This window comes from Ictidomys tridecemlineatus, chromosome 8 (assembly GCF_052094955.1).
Source record: "Ictidomys tridecemlineatus isolate mIctTri1 chromosome 8, mIctTri1.hap1, whole genome shotgun sequence".
NCBI classification, from domain to species: Eukaryota; Metazoa; Chordata; class Mammalia; order Rodentia; family Sciuridae; genus Ictidomys; species Ictidomys tridecemlineatus.
This window is the reverse complement of record NC_135484.1, coordinates 54,765,869-54,784,006: the sequence shown is the minus strand read 5'-3', so window position 1 is coordinate 54,784,006 and position 18,138 is coordinate 54,765,869. Positions and strand designations below refer to the sequence as shown.

The window sequence follows — 18,138 nt, the reverse complement described above, 5'->3', positions numbered from 1 at the left end:
ACCCCACCTGCATTACCTCAGTTAATCCCTTTGTACTGATTGGGTTAAGATTCTGATGACCCAATTATTTTATCTCTAAATTTTTTTGCATTGTCTCACACATGAGCTTTGGGGTACACCTCACATTCAAACCGTAGCAGGCCTATTTAAAATGATGTCATAAAGGGCTGGGGTTGTAGCTCAGTGGTAGAGTGCTTGCCTAGCACATGTGAGGCCCTGGGTTTCATCCTCAGCACTATGGAAAAAATAAATAAATAAAATAAAGGTATTGTGTTCAACTAAAAAATAAGTATTAAAAAATTATGTCTTAAATAAAAATATAAAAGACTGGATTTAGGACAGATTCCTAAAAGGTACCAGCTAAGACTATGCCAGAAATACTCTTTCACTTCCACCACACTCTTCTTTCTTGCCCACATTTACACCATTGTTAAGGCAACACAGGGTCCACTGTCTGTGTCCTTAACCTACTCTGAAAACACTGCTCCTTTTGGTCATTATCCTCAAAGCCACTGTCTACATCAGAGTGATAGGAGTTTTCAAATTAAACCAACCTAAAGGCAACCAGTATTAATCTCTTTTCTTTATTTTGTTTTAATGATAGCCACTTGGAGCCAGTGACTATTTGGAACTATCTAGGAATTTTGACACAGTATTTTTACGAAACATTCCACAATTTACGCTGGCAAAGAGGACTCAAGCTCGAAGATTCATAACTCTCATCGATAACTTTTATGATTTCAAGGTAAGGCTGTAATACATTTTCTCAAAACTACACATTTTGGATTGCAAAACCAGGTGACCAGGATTCCTGGCCTGGAACCCTGGCTCTACCACTTACTTCTCCTCTCTCTGCCACAGCTTCCTCGTCTACAAATCAGGTCTGTAATAGTATTTATTTCAGAGTGTTGTCATGAGGACTGAAAAGGCTAATCCATTTAAGGTGTTTGAAACAACACTTGGCCAAGGCTGAGTGGTGTACAAGTACCATTAGTAGCAGTAGCAGTTTTACAGTCAGACTCCCATCACAATTACTCTGCTGCGTTAATGGTTCCATCCTTCTATCAGAAGGATCACATGCACCATCTATGATTATCAACACAATGCTTGGCCCAGACCAAGTGCTTAATAAATATGTGTGGCCTGAATAAATGGTTGGCTGGTAGAAAAATGAATGAACAATATTAGAATTATCTTGCCCTATGACCTAGAAACCCTGATAACTAGCATTATACCATCTTGTTGTTGTTTGTTGGGACCCGTGTGTTTCCACCTGGATTGCAGAACCACTGCTCATTCATGAAAGGCATTGTAGCCTGGTGATAAAAGAGTGCATGCTGGAGCCAGGCTGTCTGTCCTGAAGACTGGGTTAGCCTCTCTGAGCTTCAGTTGCCTTCTCTAGAAGAACAGGATACTCAAAGAATTTTGTGAGGGTGAAATGAGTATGTAAGGTAGTAAGAACATTGTCTGGCATATAGTGAACTCTTAGTAAAGGTGAGCCACGATTAATAGTATACAGCTGTAAATATATATTGTCAATAAAGATATGTGTATGATGTTAAATTAGAGTTTATTTAAACATGGTTTTACTCCCTATTCCTTGTACAGAATTAAATAGAGCACTAATTATAAGATCAAGGGGACTTGGGGGAAGACAAAAAACAGAATATGCTGCAAGGGTGAGGTGAGGTTTCAATATTTTATTTTCTCATTCATTCAATAACCTTTATCATGCCAGACACAGTGCTCAGTACTAGAAATTTGGGAGTAAGTGACATTAGCCGTCACAGCACCTGCCTTCTTGGAGCTTTTAGTTGTGTCAGAGACCTGTGACTCACATGGCCACAGAAGTCCATGTTCAGTCACCACTGCAGGGTGACTTTTTGGACATTATGGTACTGAGAGTCTGGGGAAAGCACAGGGATCTGAAAGGGGTAGGTGAGGGTGGCACAGGGAAATCTTCTAAGGACCATCTTCATTAGAATTGTCCAGGCTACTTAAAATCCAGATTCTAGAGCTCACGCCATCAAATGAGGACCCAGCATGGAACAGGGGTTTTATATAAATGCTAAAAGGAGTGAGGGCTGAACTCCGTGCACAGGTTGAAAGAGGGTAACTAGGGCAGGGAGTTTGCAGCCAGGGCCCCAGGATGGATGGGCTGAGCACAAAGGGCAGCAACTGCTGCTCATGGATACACTTGTGGTCAGGAAGTTAGGAGAAGCAGAAACACGGTCCTGGAGCTGGGATCAAGGCCCATTGACAATGAGTGTCTGCCTTCTGCAGAGACTGCTCCCCACTAATTACAGGGGGTCCAGAGTAAAGAGTATGAGCCTGGAGGTGGCAGTGATCTTACAGGCAAAGGCTTCAAGAAGGATATGGTAGGTCGGTCTTAGATTGGAGGATTAAGAATTTTATTATTTTTGTATTTCACCTGGTAATACTTTAAAGAAAGCCTGTGATCCCATCCCTCAGGCCCACCCCACTCCCACTTTTCATTTCTTATTTAAAGATACAAGGATTTTTCTAGCATTATAATGGACCACTCTCTAAACATTTGTTATAACTAAATCACACATTTAGACATTATAATCTTTATAAAATATAGGCCAGGTTATCTTATTTCAGAATTTGAGAGCATTAAACAGATTTTATTCTAGAGTGTATCAATGGAAATTTGTGAAATAAGGATATTGCCATCTAAATAATGAAAAAAAGGTGTCATTTGTAATGAAAAGAATTTATAAGAAGGGGTAGGAGGCTGTTTGGATATTGGAAAGCTAGTCTCAAATGTCAACATGTTATTTTAAAATATTGATGTATTTATTTAAATAATGATTTTAAAGGGATAGCTGAAAACAAACCTAGAATTCTTTAAACATCAAGAGGAGTATGTTTTATATTTAAACTAGTAGACAGACATAAGCCCACAAAATGCACAAAAGATGTACAGCTGTTTCTGGTATCTGATCACATACACATATCTGCTCACTCAAATACTTATGTAATAAAGCAACGTTAATGTAAAGCTTAGTCTTTTTTGAAGAATGTTCTGGCAGGATGTTGATATAAATGTACATTTTGGAAGCTCAGGGTTGAGGACTAACGTGCTGAACTTAACTGTCAGCTGTGCAGCAAAGTGGTAGCTGCTTTACAGTGTGTCCTGGCGCAGATGTGATCAGCAGCAGAGTGTGATGGTCTTGGTCCATTTGCACTGCTGTGACAGAATACCGTAGATTGGGTAATTCACAAATAATAGAAATTTGTATCTCACAGTTCTGGAGGTGGGGGGTCCAAGATCAAGGCTTGGACAGATCCTTGTGTTGCTCTTGTGACTCTCTCCTGTAGGCCCCAACTCTTAATACTGTGTGGCATTGGGACTAAGTTTCAACATGAATTGGAGGGAACACAAACATTCCAACCATGGCAAAAATGGAAAAAACATCAGATTAGACCCAGAAGATCTGGGCTGATGTCATGAGCTGAGACCTCAGCAGTTCTCAAGTTTCTCACTGAAACGTTTGCTCCTTGGTTCACAGCATGGTATAAGCTATTTGGAAATATTTTGAAAAGTATTATGCACTTTTAAAATATAATTTAACTACAAAGCACTAGAAAAATTATGGACATTTTCAAAGCAAAGATCCAAGCTTCCTGATGTGACAAACAGATCTTTATTTTGTGAGAGATTTTCCTTACTTTCAACTTGTAAAATATAAAGAGTAACACCATTTACTCATTTTCCTCTATTTCAGGTGCGCATAATTTGCTCTGCAACGACTCCTATATCAAGCTTATTTTTGCATCAACATCATGACAGTGAGTTGGAGCAAAGCAGAATACTGATGGATGATTTGGGACTGAGCCAGGTAGGCAATATTAACATAATCTCTTTTTATTATAAAACAGCTTAATTGTTTTTGGTTTGATATCTGACTACATTTTGAAGAATGCAATATATAGTTAACTATTGATTTGCTGCTTTCTTTCTGCCAGTGTAGCAGACTTATTATCATTCTCAATATCACTAATTTACAGTCTTAAAGTACAAGAAACCTTAGTGATTGTGCAGATCAATGCTTCGTTTTGCATTTGGCAAAAATGAAGTCCAGAGAGATAGACTAATGGGCCCGTAGCTACTTTGCTGGATAATGGCAGGCCAGAGGTGGACCCCAGGAAATGGTGTCTGGTTCCAGGCTCATTCTGCTATACCATGTTGCCTTTTCTGGATGTCCTTCTTTGTGATTGCTGGATTCATAGAGTATCACACCAAGAGTGCAGGCTGGCTTGACCAGGATGGTGGAGTGCTCAGCAAGGCTCCAGCTTTAAAAGAAATCTATGATTGGGGCTGGGGTTGTGGCTCAGCGGTAGAGCACTCCCATAGCATGTGCGAGGCCCTGGGTTTAATCCTCAGCACCACATAAAAATAAATAAAATAAAGGTATTGTGTCTAACTATAACTAAAAAATAAATATTAAAAAAAAAGAAATCTATGATTATCTCTAGCCTTTATGCAACAAACATTTATGAAGCACCTGTGGGTGCCAGGCTCTGGGGACACTCTGTAGGGGACAGACTGGTTCTGGCCCAGTTCTTCTGGAATTTGGAGTCTAGATTCACCTCAGGCTAAACACAAGTGACTTTTTCCTCTGTGAAAACATTGCAGGGTATATTTCCCAATTATTGACAACTGAAATATTAATCAAAATTTAAAGCTATTAACACTCCTTCCAAAGCTAAGTATCCTGTTCTTCCACCCCCAGAGGTAAAAGCCCATTTGGAGTGAGTAGGCCCATTCCATATTGACCTGAATAGAAATTATGTATTCTCAGGAGTTTGGGACAAAAAAGCCTGTAATTCTTTAAAAAGTGCTTTTAAAAATGTGTATTTCTTAGTCTGTTCAAGCTGCTATACCAAAATACCATGAAGTAAGTGGTTTATATACACAGAAATTTATTTCTCACAGAAATTTATTTCTGGAGTCTGGGAAGTTCAAATTCAAGGTACCAGATTTGGTTTTTAGTGAAGACCCACTTCCTGGTTCACAGATCACCATCTTTTTATATGAACCTCCATGGTGGAAGCAATGAGAGATCTCTCTGGACCCTCTTTTTGAGGTCACTAATCACATTCCTGAAGGTTCTGTCTTTAAGACCTAATCAACTTCTAAAGGCTCTACCCACTAATACCATTATTTTGGGGTGGGGGAAGGGGTAGGATTTCAACATATGAATTTTAGAGGGACACAAATATTTAGATCACAGCAGTGTAGAAATAATTAGCTACCTAAAACCCCCTATGCTGGGACCATTTGAAATAGTTCTTGGAGAACCAAGAACAATACTTACATCCAAATATTGTCTTTTAAAGAATATACTTGAGGAATTACATCAAATTATTTCTAAAGTCATTTAATCATAGGCCTTCAAATTTTACCTCCTGGGATCAGGACACACCAAAGTAAGCTCAGTGCTTGGGGCCAATAATATATGAAGAAATTGGGGAAATGTGACCTCTGGGTCACGAAGGTTCACAGTGGATCAGAGAGAAGATGATCCAGAATTTTTCTCTGAAAGAGCATAATAGCAAACCCTAATGAAAGAAAGGAAAATTCAGAGCCACTTAATGGCCATGAGCCCACATTGGTATCACTGGTTCCTCTGTGAGGGCCTCACAGAGACAGTGTTCCCAACTTAACCCTCAATGAGGTGACCAAGTATCACAGCAGCTGAGGACCAAAAGCAGCTCTGGTTTTTGCAAAGTCAGATCCCAGGCACATTCTCCAGGACCCAGGACCCAGGACCCAGGACCCAACAAAAGTGTCCAGAGGAGGCAGAGTCATAGACATGCCAGCGGCAGAGTGGATATCTGCTCACCCTTTTTGGAAAAAGCTATTTGTGGTTTGTCCTCAAGGAGCCCCCTTAGGCAGTAGCCTGCCCATGAAGCTTCAGAAGCACATCTCAGCCTCTTCCTAACTTAGCAGAATACTGTTCATGCCATTACTTATTTCTGATGTGCACTTTTGGAAAAAGAATTCCTTTTCTATCTGGAATGTCCCTAGAGGTTTGCAGAGAACTCTCATTCTGAACAAAATCTTTCATATTTGGATTTTCTAGTATTATTTCAGCTTTAATTATTCTTGTAATGTTTTTTGTTTTAAGTTTTTTCCCTGGTAATTTGTTCTGTTTATTGCTTGTAGGTTTGACTATAGTTGACTCTCTAGTCTAATTTGAAAGATCATATATGAAAAAAATATATTAAAAATTTTTAATCTAAATAGGTTTACCTAAAGTTTTTTAAAACCTGTACTTAGTCCTGTAAATTTCACTTGGGTTGATTTAATTAGTGCTGGGATTTTCTTTGTGTGTTTCTTTTTATGACCAGGACTCGGCAGGACTCTCCATGTTTACTGGAGAAGAGGAAATCTTTGCATTTCAGCGCACAATTTCCCGACTCACAGAAATGCAGACTGAACAGTACTGGAATGAAGGGGACAGAAGCAAGAAGTAACTGTCACTTGCACATGAATAAAACGAGACACATGGTTAATGCAGAGAGAACTCTGTATTGTGAGACTTGAAGGAATCATTTTCTCATCATTAATTATGCACTTTGTCCTCTGGACCATTTTAATCTAAAATTACTGTCAAAGATTTAGTGGATTAGTAAGTTAAAGACTTACCATTTTCATAGATGTACTTTTTGCCTATTTATGTGGCCTTATTTCTGCACCACAAAATTAAAATCATCACTCCTGAAGATTACTGTAAAAGTAGACATTTTAGCTTCACATTGAATACTTGAATGAACCTTGAATGCATAAATATACAGTAAATGCAAATTGTCTAGATAGCACCAAACTTTTGTGGCATGGTGATCTCACCTTATGAAAACATCTTTTATAAGAGGGTAAAGTAAAAAATAAACCATATCAATTCAAAACAAATAAATCCTTCTGATCTTATTTTAAACTGAAGGGAATAACATTTTAGAATATGGGCTATGTGTGTGATTCTTCATAGGTTTTTGTCTTTGAATTATTATCAACCCCCTAGGCCTTCAGGTTTCCTTAATGTCAGAACAAGTGTGACTTTTAACCTGGGGTTAAGGTTGACAGGCAGGGCCTTGTCTCATGGTGACACAGAGTTGCCTGGACAAAGAGGAGTATGACAGCATCAAGTCAGGAGCAAGTCAGATCCCTGCCCTCACCTCCTGCAGGCAGTGGGAGGGCAGGTACCAGGAAAGGACCAGTGAGAGTATTGGAAGGAGACAGAGTCACAGACATCCTAACAACAGAGCAGACGTCTGCTCATCATTGTCAACAATGCCTTCTTCCACTGTCCATCCACACTGGCTTTCTTTGCAGAATGCCACTCCCCACGCTTGCTGCTGATTCTGCAGAGTTGGACCTAATAGTAAATAGGAAAGAACACCCGACAGTTCTCTTTTAAATAAAATCAGATTTGTCCTTCATTGAGCTCATTTTTTAATTCATTTAAGTAAACCTGACTTTGCCAACTATTTTCAGAAAAGTGATCCTGGTTGAGACTCTTCAAAGAATCTTAAATCCAGAGCCAGGGGGTGGGGGTGGGGGGGATTGGATAAAATAAAATCCACAGTCTTGTGAAAACCAAGGATTGTTTGGGGGGGGGGTGATATGTTTAGGTGAATCAGTTCAAACAATGATTACAATTATCAAAATAAGTAGGCTGTTTGAACCTACCTAGTATTTAAGAATTCATCCACATTAGACTTTTTTGGACATTAACTGATAGTGTAAATCAAGCAGATAGATGGATGGATACCCAGTCCTAGGGAAAAGCTTAAATAAGGGCTTCTGAAAGCTAAATGAGGTTTAAAAATACTTTTATTGAAGTAAAACAGGGAATTCCAAAGAGATTAGATACAAGGAGAGAGGATGGGAAATAACCACTATGTGCTAGATTTAATGCAAGATATTTATATTTTGTCAATTAAAGAAGTGGTCCTAGGAAGTGAATATAACTATCTCTGATTACAGATCAAGAAACTAAGGCTTAGAAAAGTGAAGTTGCTTGTCTTTTAAGAGTCACAGTTGACAATTACAAAACTTGTGCTGTGTTTATCTCGCACTGCCTCCTACTCTTGCTATGAAAAAGAGATCATGTTTAGTATTGACTCATTTTTGTAACTCAGTGAAGATGCATTTATATCAGAATCATTGCTTTGAACTCAATAAATATGAAATGTTTAACTTTATTCTTTAAATCTTAGTTTCTTTTGGTTTCTGTTTTCTGTAGTACTGGGAACTAAATCCAGGGCCTTGAGTCTGGTAGGCAAGTGCTTACCACTGAACCACACCCTAGCCCTAAATCTTAACTTTTTGCTTTTCACATTTTTTTGATACTATTCTGTTCCTTATTTTTTTAAAAAATGGTATTTATGGAGAGACAGAGAAATGTACAATGTGATTAACAGAAAAAGAAACGGTACTTGAATGTGTGGGTACATGTAGACCAGTGTCCCACTCCCATATTGTCAGAAAAGTTCATTCATCAAAGGTCAGGCATTTGGAATAAAATTTCATTTTTCATAGAAACAATGATGAATATTAGTTAGGACCTGGTTTGATGCCCAGAAGCCTCTATAATTCCCAGTGTAGCTACCTTGTAGTTCTGGTACTAAACAAACTTTAAACATCTTTTAAAATAGCATTTCCACAGGGTAAAATTTTAGTGCACGTTCTATCACCACAAATGGAGCCTGTACCCACTTCTGTCTTCCTCTTTCTCCCTCCCTCAGCCTGGGCCTGTCAGAATCTTTCTGAGCTAGAAGTAGGGCGTATGTGGCTTGGGGATAGGGCCTGGGAAGGATTTGACTGGGTTTGAACTAGGTATCAAGAGGAAATAAGAAGGGATTCGGTGGCTGAAAATGGTACATCTTCATTCTCATCTCCTGTCCACAAAGTCTATTCCATAAAACAGCATGCAAGAAAGAAAAATAAAAGTCTAACTGGGCATGGTGGTGCATGCCTATAATCTCAGCAGCTCAGGAAGCTGAGGCAGGAGGATAGAAAGTTCCAAGCCAGCTTCAGCAATTTAGCAAGGTCCTGTCTCTCAATAAAATATACAAAAAGGCTGGGATGTGGCTCAGTGGTAGAATACCCCTGAGTTCAATTCCCAATACCTGCCCCCCAAAAAAGGAAGATTGGATACCAATCTAAACACAAAATCCAATTATGTTTCATATAAACCTCATATACATAGACTGAATGCAATTTTATACAATATTTCTAGTGTGCCTATGTGACCCCTCATATTGTTTGGGATGGAATATTCCTTGTGTCCTGACACTCAAAAGGTGTTAGGTTTTGGAGCGTTTCAGATTTTGATTTTCTAAGTAGAAATGCTTAAACTGTAAGATCAAAATGAAAAATGAAAAACAGCCACTTGATTGGAAAACTCCACTTCAATTCATGTGCCTTTCTTCTGAGTCCTGCCCCTTCGCTGTCCTCAGCAGTCCAGTCTTTGTCCCTGGGTTTGCATATATCCCCTCAGAGTGCACGCTCTTACTTGGATTGTTTTGCAAGTATTTTCAAAGAGGGAGCTTCAGTTGAGACTGCTGTGAAAGAAGGCTACCAGCTCACCTAGAAACCCAGGCTGAGGAAGTCACCAGAGTCAGGGAAAGAGCTGTGGGGGCCATCCAAAATGATCCCTAGTTTCCAGACTTAACAGGGGTCAAGAAGGAATAAAGGAGGGCTGGGGTTGTGGCTCAGTGGTAGTGTGCTTGCCTAGCATGCATGAGGCACTGGGTTTGATTCTCAACACTGCATACAAATAAATAAAAATAAAGGTCCATCAACAAATTATATATATAAAGAAGGAATAAAGGAAAACCCCTCTTGAAGAAAAAGAAAAATCTGATCATTGTATTACTCTGTTTTTCTTTAGGCAGTGCATGGGTTTATTTGTTGTTAACAGTAACCACAAGACAAAAAACATGGTGGACTTAAAGAATTGTTAACTGATTTCTGAAGCCAAAAAGACTGTTTTAATCAAATGTGCATCTTCAGTGGGATTTCAAATTTTAATCCTGAGGCAATACTTTAATGTTCCTGAAGTATATTTTCTATACGTACAAGTATGCAAATAACAGAAGTTCAAAATTAGTTGGAATTTCGAAAATATTAAAATTGCACTTGTAAAAAAGTGGATGTGCTCATATCCATTACTTAAGAAACACATTATGCTTACTGTGTCCTAGGCATGGTTCTAAATACTTAATAAGGAGACTCTTTTGATCCCTAAACAATAGGTATCATTGTCATCATTTTATAGATCAGGAAGCTAATGCACAGAAAACTGAATTTCTAAGATACACTTTAGAAATCAGTAAAATTATCAAAATGCTAATTTATTAAATTTTCCATCTCATTGCTTCTGTCCTGAAAGCAGCTTTCTTTGTCCAAGCAGCTTGAACCTAAGATGCAGCCCCTTCATCTGAGATAAAACACCCTGAGGGATGAATCTGGCATCTCTGACACTTGAGTTTCTGATCAATTAGGGAAATCTTGTCTGGCAGCAAGTCTGTAAGTGATCTTGTAAATTATCTTTGTTAGATCCATTGATATAAGACATCACTTGCTGGTAAAGAAATAATTTTCTTTGGAAACAAATTTGTAACTTTTTATTAAGACAGAATTAAGATTAGTTGTTCTCATTAGTATATCGCAGTTCATTTTTCCTGGAACCCAAAATAAAAAATAATAAAATCTGTTCTCCTGTTGAGTGTCTGCTGACTTGCCCGGCATCTCCCTAGAAACCTCACAGCTGTTACCTCAGTTGGCCACGTGGTCCAGTCAAATACTTCTGACTACTGATCTTTGGTCTGATAGCTTGAAGTTCCAGAATGACATCTGTCTGACTTGCTTCCAGAGGATGTCCTGAGAAGTTTCCTCTCAGGGCTGTACTTTCTGAGTCCCCAGCAGTTGCTATCACCTCTGTGATGCAGTGGAAAGAGCTCAAGGTCTGGGATGGTAACATTTAGTTCTGCCAATTATTACCTGGACCTTGAACCAGAGAGCTCAGAGCTTCAGTTTTCTCAGCTCATAAATGTGTATAATAATGACCATTTTATAGGATCATTCCAAGGATAGTTGTGAGAAGCTTTTTGCAGATGACAAAGGATTAAATGAATATTAGGTATTATTGATACTAGTGATTGTGATTGTAAGTCAGCACTCAATGCCTACCCTCTCCTTTGCATTATCACCCTTTGAAGACACATCCCAACCCCGTGGTTTGTAGCAGAAGAGAAAAGAGACTCAGTAAATAGTAACTGCTGAGGGCATAGGATTCTGGCTTAATGAGATGTTGGGAAAAGTCATAAAATTCAATTTCATTTTTTCAGGATTGCTTTATACAGAAAATGGATTGTTGCTCTGTGGTGAATATGGAAGATTTCTCAGAAAGAGGGCACCATCTTGTGGGCAGTGGAATGAACTGGCAGGAAAAAGCCAGAATCACAGAGGGTTGCATAGCAATGCTGCACATCTGCGACTGAGGTCCCACCTCCTTGGACAGAGGTGGGGCCCAGATCTGTACTCTTTAAGGCTCCCATGGGATTTTAATGTACAGCAGTTTTTTAACGAGGAGCTTTGCCTGTGACTGCACAGCCAGCAAGTGCAGAGGTCAAGGCCCACTGCTGGGCCTCCAGGCTTGGGGCCTCTTAGGACTATCAGCAAGTGTCTCTACAAAAGAGTTCAGTGTAGATAAACTTCCTATTTTTGTGTTGCCCTGTTTTACTTGGCCACTGGCCAGGAAGATACCATCAGCACTCCAGGTGCTGGATACCCCTTTACTAGTTTTTCACAAACATGTATCCAGTATATTAGTTTGTAGAAAGTGTAAGCAAGGTCTCTGGCCTTGAGCTGGGGCTTCACAGAGATGTCTACATTTCTAAGATAAGAGAAATTACCAATTGGGCTCCATAGTAACAGCTGGCAGGGGAAGGAAAGAAAGGGGAGAAAAAGCTCTCCCCTCCTCAGGTGTTGTCCTTGAAGGGTTAACTTGCCCAGAAAAGGGAAAGAAAAACCTGCTTTTATGTGAACTTCTACAGATTGTGAATTTCTGAGCCCCTCCCCTAATATGCTGGGTATAAAATTCTGAAACTGCCTGGGAAAAGTCATAAAATTCAATTTCATTTTCAGGATTGCTTAATTCAGAATCAATCAGCAGATTGATTGATTACAACAAAAGCTGTGCCCTTTGACCTGGCTGCAGCCAAATAAAACTGTTTCCTGCTATCTTCAGTCTTTCCTCGTGTGTCCCTACAACGCTGGCACCCAGGTCATGGGCACGTAGACCATTTCTAGGCCCTCCTGGGTACCTCCCAGTGCCCGTTCCTCTCCTTGGCAGCTTAGAATCTCTACTTTTCTTTCCACCCTCATCAACAGAGTAGCAAACTCAGTGGCACCTCTTAGGTTACAGAGCACTTGCTCCTTCCCTGTCACTCACTCACTCAGCAATTCTCTGAGCGAGGGAGGCGTGCTCATCGCTACTGCCTGTGAAGAAGTGTGGCTTCAGGTAAGTGGTTGCCCAGGGTAGCACAGCTGGGAAACCAGCATCTTTTAGACCCACATCCCATGCTCTATTCCTTATCCTGCAGTAGCAGTAATAACAGCCCTGGTTTATGGAGTCACTGTGGTCCTTGAAGGCTGGGAGAGGCAAAACTTTGAAGTACTTACTTACTCTTCATAGTAATTCTGGAAAAGGAGGTATATTACCACAAATCTTTTGTTTGATGAGAAAACCAAGCTTAGAGAAGTGCCTGAACCTGAGCTCACCCGAGTCCTTCCCTAGGGTACTGGCTAGGGAGATAGACTTGGCCTGCAGAAGTCTGAGTGGCCAGCTGGATCTCATACGGCAGCATGGACAAAGCTCAAAACCCTGTTGGGGGAATGAGCCAGTCCCATTAATATAAATTGAGAAACCCACGCTTAAAACTAAGTGTTTTCTTGGGTACACAAAAATCTACATATATTTATGGGAGCTAGATCAGAGGGAAGCAACATAAATACACTAGAGCCAAAGCTGACAGCAGGAAAGGAATGAGATGGGACATGGTAGATGACAGAAGAAAGAAAAAACAGAGAGCTGTTGCAGGGAACAAATATGTCACAAACTGAGAGTGCCATCAACACGGTTTGGTGCACCAGAGGTTGCTAAAAAGACAAATGAGAGAAAAATACTTGGAACAAGCATTTGAAGCAAAATGATGAGAGACGTGGGTCCTACTAGAGATGGTGGAGCCCCAGCTGAGGGGGCGTATGAGTGCTGAAAGAGCCAGTGGCGGTCCTGGCTGTCCAGCACACAGGCCCCAGAAGGTTCAGAGACTGTAATTCAGGGTTGACAATGATGAGTGTCGAAGTCCCGTGCAGAGGTGAGCAAGGTTGAGCAAGGGTGGTACTTTGAGGCCAGGAGCCGGAGCAGAGAGGACGAACTGAGGCGTAACACAAGTGAGAGAAGAAAAAGACCACACTGAACGCCTGGACCTGGCAAGTTAGAGCTTGGAAAAGGGAGAAACTTCCTGGAAATTACCAAATGTTCCAGTTTAGGAGCATGTTCCACCCTTGAAATTATTGCAGACCCCAAAAGGACTTCTATTTGTGTAGGATATAGATCACGACCATGTTAGAAATAATCAAAACTGAGACACTGCTAAATATTAATTTAATTCACTTAAAAGAAATAATAAGCACACTGCACATTTCATAAATAACAGGAAAGATACATTTTCCAAAACAAAAAAATATATAGTGAGAATTGTAGCATTTTAAAAAATGTTTGCTGGGGTCTGGCTAGATTCTCTTGTCAGCCTGTGCATTCTGTTGGTCGTGTAGCTTCTGGGAAAGCCAACTGTATTCTCTCGAGGGAAGAAGAATGAGAAAGAGTAATAATGTCTCAGTGGTTGTATTGGTCCATTTTGTGCTGCTGTAACAGAATACCTGACACTGGGAAAGTTATAAATAAGAGAGATATATTTCTCTCTGGAGGCCAGAAAGTCCATGACTGAGAATTCACCTCTGGCAGGGCCTTTGTTCTGCATTCAAGAGAGTGTGAAAGAGCCAGCCACAGTCACTTTTATCACAAACCCATTCTCCTGAGAGTGACCTCACTCCCTCAATGACAACATTAATCATTGCATGAGACAGAGCCCTCCTGACCTGATCGCCTCCCCACCTCTTGACATTGTTGCACTGGAGATTAAGATTCCAAGAAATGAGACTTGGGGGACACATTCCAACCATAGCAGTGTACTATGAAAAATGGCTTTGACTTCGTGGACTCACTGAAGACAGTCACAGGTCTCTCAGGGTCCCTGGACCACACTTGGACAAAGGTAAAGTTTATTGCTAATGGGATAAAAGATTCCTGTGGGCCCACTGGAGCCCAGTGGGAAGCACTGGTAGGAGCAACTGAGATGGGGAGAGAATGCTAAGCAGGAAGGGTGGGGCTGGAGCTGGAGGAATGTTTGAATATAGAAGAAGGTAGCCAGGCTGACTGCGGAGGCCTCCATGTATTCCCCAGCTCTGGGCTTGAGGCACTTTGTCCCCACCCTTGTGACTCTTGTCTAGGTTCTCTTCCTGCATGTTGCCTCCCCCTTCTCTGAATGCCTCTGGCCTCTTTTGCTTTACTCACCCCCTAAATTCTTTCTTGGACCCATTTAAGAATGGCAATTATAAAGACTACACCCAATATTAGACAAAGTACTCTCACACAAAGCATCTTTTTCACATCTTTTTCTTGATTTCCATAACTATAAGTGCTACCCGATGCCAGTTATTCCCAAATGTGCATTCCCATCCCTCACTCCCCTAGACTCCAGTTCTGCACTCCCTATCGGGTTGTTTCTTGAACTCTGAATGTCTGAAATGGTACTGATCTCAACCCAGTCCTCTGTGCCCACAATCTCTTCTTGTAATGACACTCACCCAGGAACTCATGTGACTGCAGTACTCTGTGGGTTAATAAGGCTCCATGATGGGAAAAGAGGGATAGGCATTACAATCATGTTGCTGCATGATTGAGAAATGGTTCAAGGGAAGGATCAGTGCAGGGCAGGACATGGTAGATGGTGAGTTGTTGGAATGAGCAGCAAATCTGACAATCTGAACAAAATCTGAAGATAGAAGCTGTTTGAGCAAACATGATCCCAGCGCTCCAGGCCTGTCTGAAGTGTTTCCACAGTAATTGGATCAGCCCCAGAGTCTCCCAGTCCTCCTTACCCTCCCCCGGGCTGAGGATAAGAATCCTGAGACTCTCCTAAGACAAGATGGCCTTTGGAATGCAGCAGAAAATGACAGATCTCATTCCTTTGGTTCATTCTTCATTGAATAAACATTTTTAAGTGCTGCATATAGTGAGGCACCCTGCCACACACTCTACAAGATACAGTGATGTTGAAGCTTTTTAAAAAGTGGTTATTGTAACAGGAGAATGTACACGTTGGTGACATTGTAAGAAAAGGCCATCAATCTGAATCAAAATTAAAACTAGATTGGCCAACCTTATCTGGAGCATGTGGCCCTCCTCTGACCCTAACATCACCTTCCTTCTCAATAGTCTTTGTTGGGCAAGAATGAGCCATACTTGTTGAGCTATGTCAAATCTCATCTAAGACAGAGACTTCATTAATGTGTACTAATGATAATAAACTCAGAAAATACTTGGGCTCTAGAGGACCTAGCTAATACAATTTAATTTGATCATCTTCAACATACATCTCCACCTCCACATTCCAGAAACCTCCCGTGTCCCATGCCACAAGGACATACTCTGAGAGACACAAAGATACCTCCAGGTACTTCCATGGGAAGGACAAGGTCCCAAAAGAAGCCTCTTCTCCAGCTGTGCCAGACATGGCTAGAACTTGCCAATAGCCAATTCTCCAGTCCTCCAGGACCCAGAAGCACTGCACTTCTGGAAAGGCCATTAAACCAGTTCTGATCAACTGGTTGTGAGCAGATGGTGTGACGTGTGTCACTTCCAAGGTGAAGCTGGTTTGAGAGCATAATCTAGATCTTTTTTGCATGGAAAATCTGGAAATAGGTTGAGGCAGAGACACCCAAGATAAAATAGCCTGGAATGCTGAACCACCACATGAAAATGAGGCGCAAGAGATAAAATTATATTCTGGTATTCCCCGGAGGTTTTCAGTGTTGTTTGTTATTGAAGCATCATCAAGCTATCTTGATGATAAGCCAGCCAATCCTCAGGCTGCCCCTTTCCATTTCTGAGTCTTTTTCCAGAATCTGACTCTTCCCTGATACTTGAATCTTCAGCTTTATCTCCAGACATGTGTGGTTGTCCCTGGGAGGGCGTAGCAACATCAGCACATCCCATGTCCCCTAAACCACAACCTACATATGCCGTGACTGCCCCCAACAGCCTCCACTGCACCTGGCGACTTTAATATCTCCTCACATTGTTTCTATGTTCTGGGTCCCAGTGAAAATATGAGGTGGGTCCGTTTAAATTCTTCCTGTGACTTTAAACCCTTCCTTACTGGCACTCAGGTGGCTAAGACAGCTGCTTCAAATTATGGTGTGCCTGAGATTCAGCCCTCAGTTGTTTAAAACTTTAAACAGATGCAAGTTATAAAGATCACTGGCTCAACTATAAAGTCCGCACCCAGAGAAAGCCCCTTTCAGAGAAGAAATCCACCCAACAAAGAAGAAGAGGTAAGGCAGAAAATCAAGCAGCGCTAATCCAGACTTACGCACATAAACTTGGGTAAGTCAGTTAACAGCACTGTTTTAGCCTTGTCTGTGACCTTTGTTTTGTGAGACTCTGACATATAATTTGATCACAGCCCTGGTTCAGGGCTGAACAGCTCTGCAGCCTGGGTGTGTTCTCTAGACCTGCCTGGACACTGGGCTCCAGAAGAGCTTTCTCCTCCAAGGTTCCTCTTTGTCCCAGTTTGTGCCACTGAGTCCCCATTAACTCTGCCTCAGGTTAGACATTATGGGCCAGGCTCATGGAGTAGGGGGTGCCCTCAAATGGCCAATACACACATGCACAAAGATGCTCAATATCACACTTTGGGGAAATGCAAATCAAAACCATAAGGAGGGGCTGGGGTTGTGGCTCAGCAGTAGCGTGCTCCCCTAGCATGTGCAAGGCCCTGGGTTCGATCCTCAGCACCACATAAAAATAAAGATGTGTGTCCAACTACAATTAAAAAGTAAATATTTTTTTAAAAAACCCACAATGAGATCCCACTTTATACTATTAGGAAAGGTGACTCCAAGAGGCAGATAGCAATGCTGATGAGGATGTGGACAAATTGGAACCTCTATACCTTGCTAGTGAAAATGTAAAATGGTTTGGTAGTTCCTCAAAATATTAAACATGAAGTTACTGTATAATCTTACAATCCCTCTCCTAGATACTGAAGAGAGACAAAAATACATGCCTCCCAAAACATGTACATGGATATATGTAAGATTCATAGGCAGCATTATTCATATTGGCCCCAAAGCAGAAACAACCCAAATGTCTGCCAGCTGATGAATAGATGAACCAGATTTGGTGTATCTACACAATGGAATATTATTCAATAATTAAATGTGGAAGTAATGATGTATGCTTCAACCTGGGAGAACCTTGAAAACATTATGCTAAGTGAAAAGAGCCAGCTCCAAAGGGCACATGCTATTTGAGTCCATGTATATGATATATTTGGAATAGTCAAATCCATGGTGAAAGAAAGAGGGCCTGGGTAGAAACAGGAATAAGAAATGATTGCTAATCCACACAGGGTTTCTTTGAGAATAATGAAAAAAATCGGGGATTAGATTGTGGTGATGACTGCATCACTCTGTGAAGATACTAAAAACCACTGAACTGTGTGCTCTGAGTAGTTGAATTTTATAATATGTGCAAACATCTTGATTAAAAACAGATCTCACTACCATTCATGCATGCATCATTTACTTCTGATCTACTCTGTGCCAAGAGCCAGGCACATCAGTGCAAATGAGACACACTCCCTGGCCATGATGGACTCACAGTCTTTTAGGGACAATACCTGATTATACTGTGGTAAGCGCCAAGCAGGATGCTTGTGTCAGTGGTGTCCTAGGAACAGGGAGGGCACTCA

General features: G+C 40.9%; 1 protein-coding gene across 5 annotated transcripts in view; it reads left to right on the top strand.

The window, feature by feature from the left end:
• Afg1l (AFG1 like ATPase) overlaps positions 1-8,235 on the top strand; it is a 203,010-nt gene extending 194,775 nt beyond the window's left edge. For all 5 annotated transcript variants that reach the window (XM_078019531.1, XM_005330144.5, XM_040283168.2 and 2 more), the window contains 3 exons: positions 605-745; positions 3,753-3,866; positions 6,382-8,235. In XM_078019531.1, the coding sequence (XP_077875657.1) occupies positions 605-745; positions 3,753-3,866; positions 6,382-6,507 (381 nt within the window). In that variant the 3' untranslated portion in view covers positions 6,508-8,235. The remainder of the gene's footprint in view (positions 1-604; positions 746-3,752; positions 3,867-6,381) is intronic.
• The last annotated feature ends 9,903 nt before the right edge of the window (positions 8,236-18,138 follow it).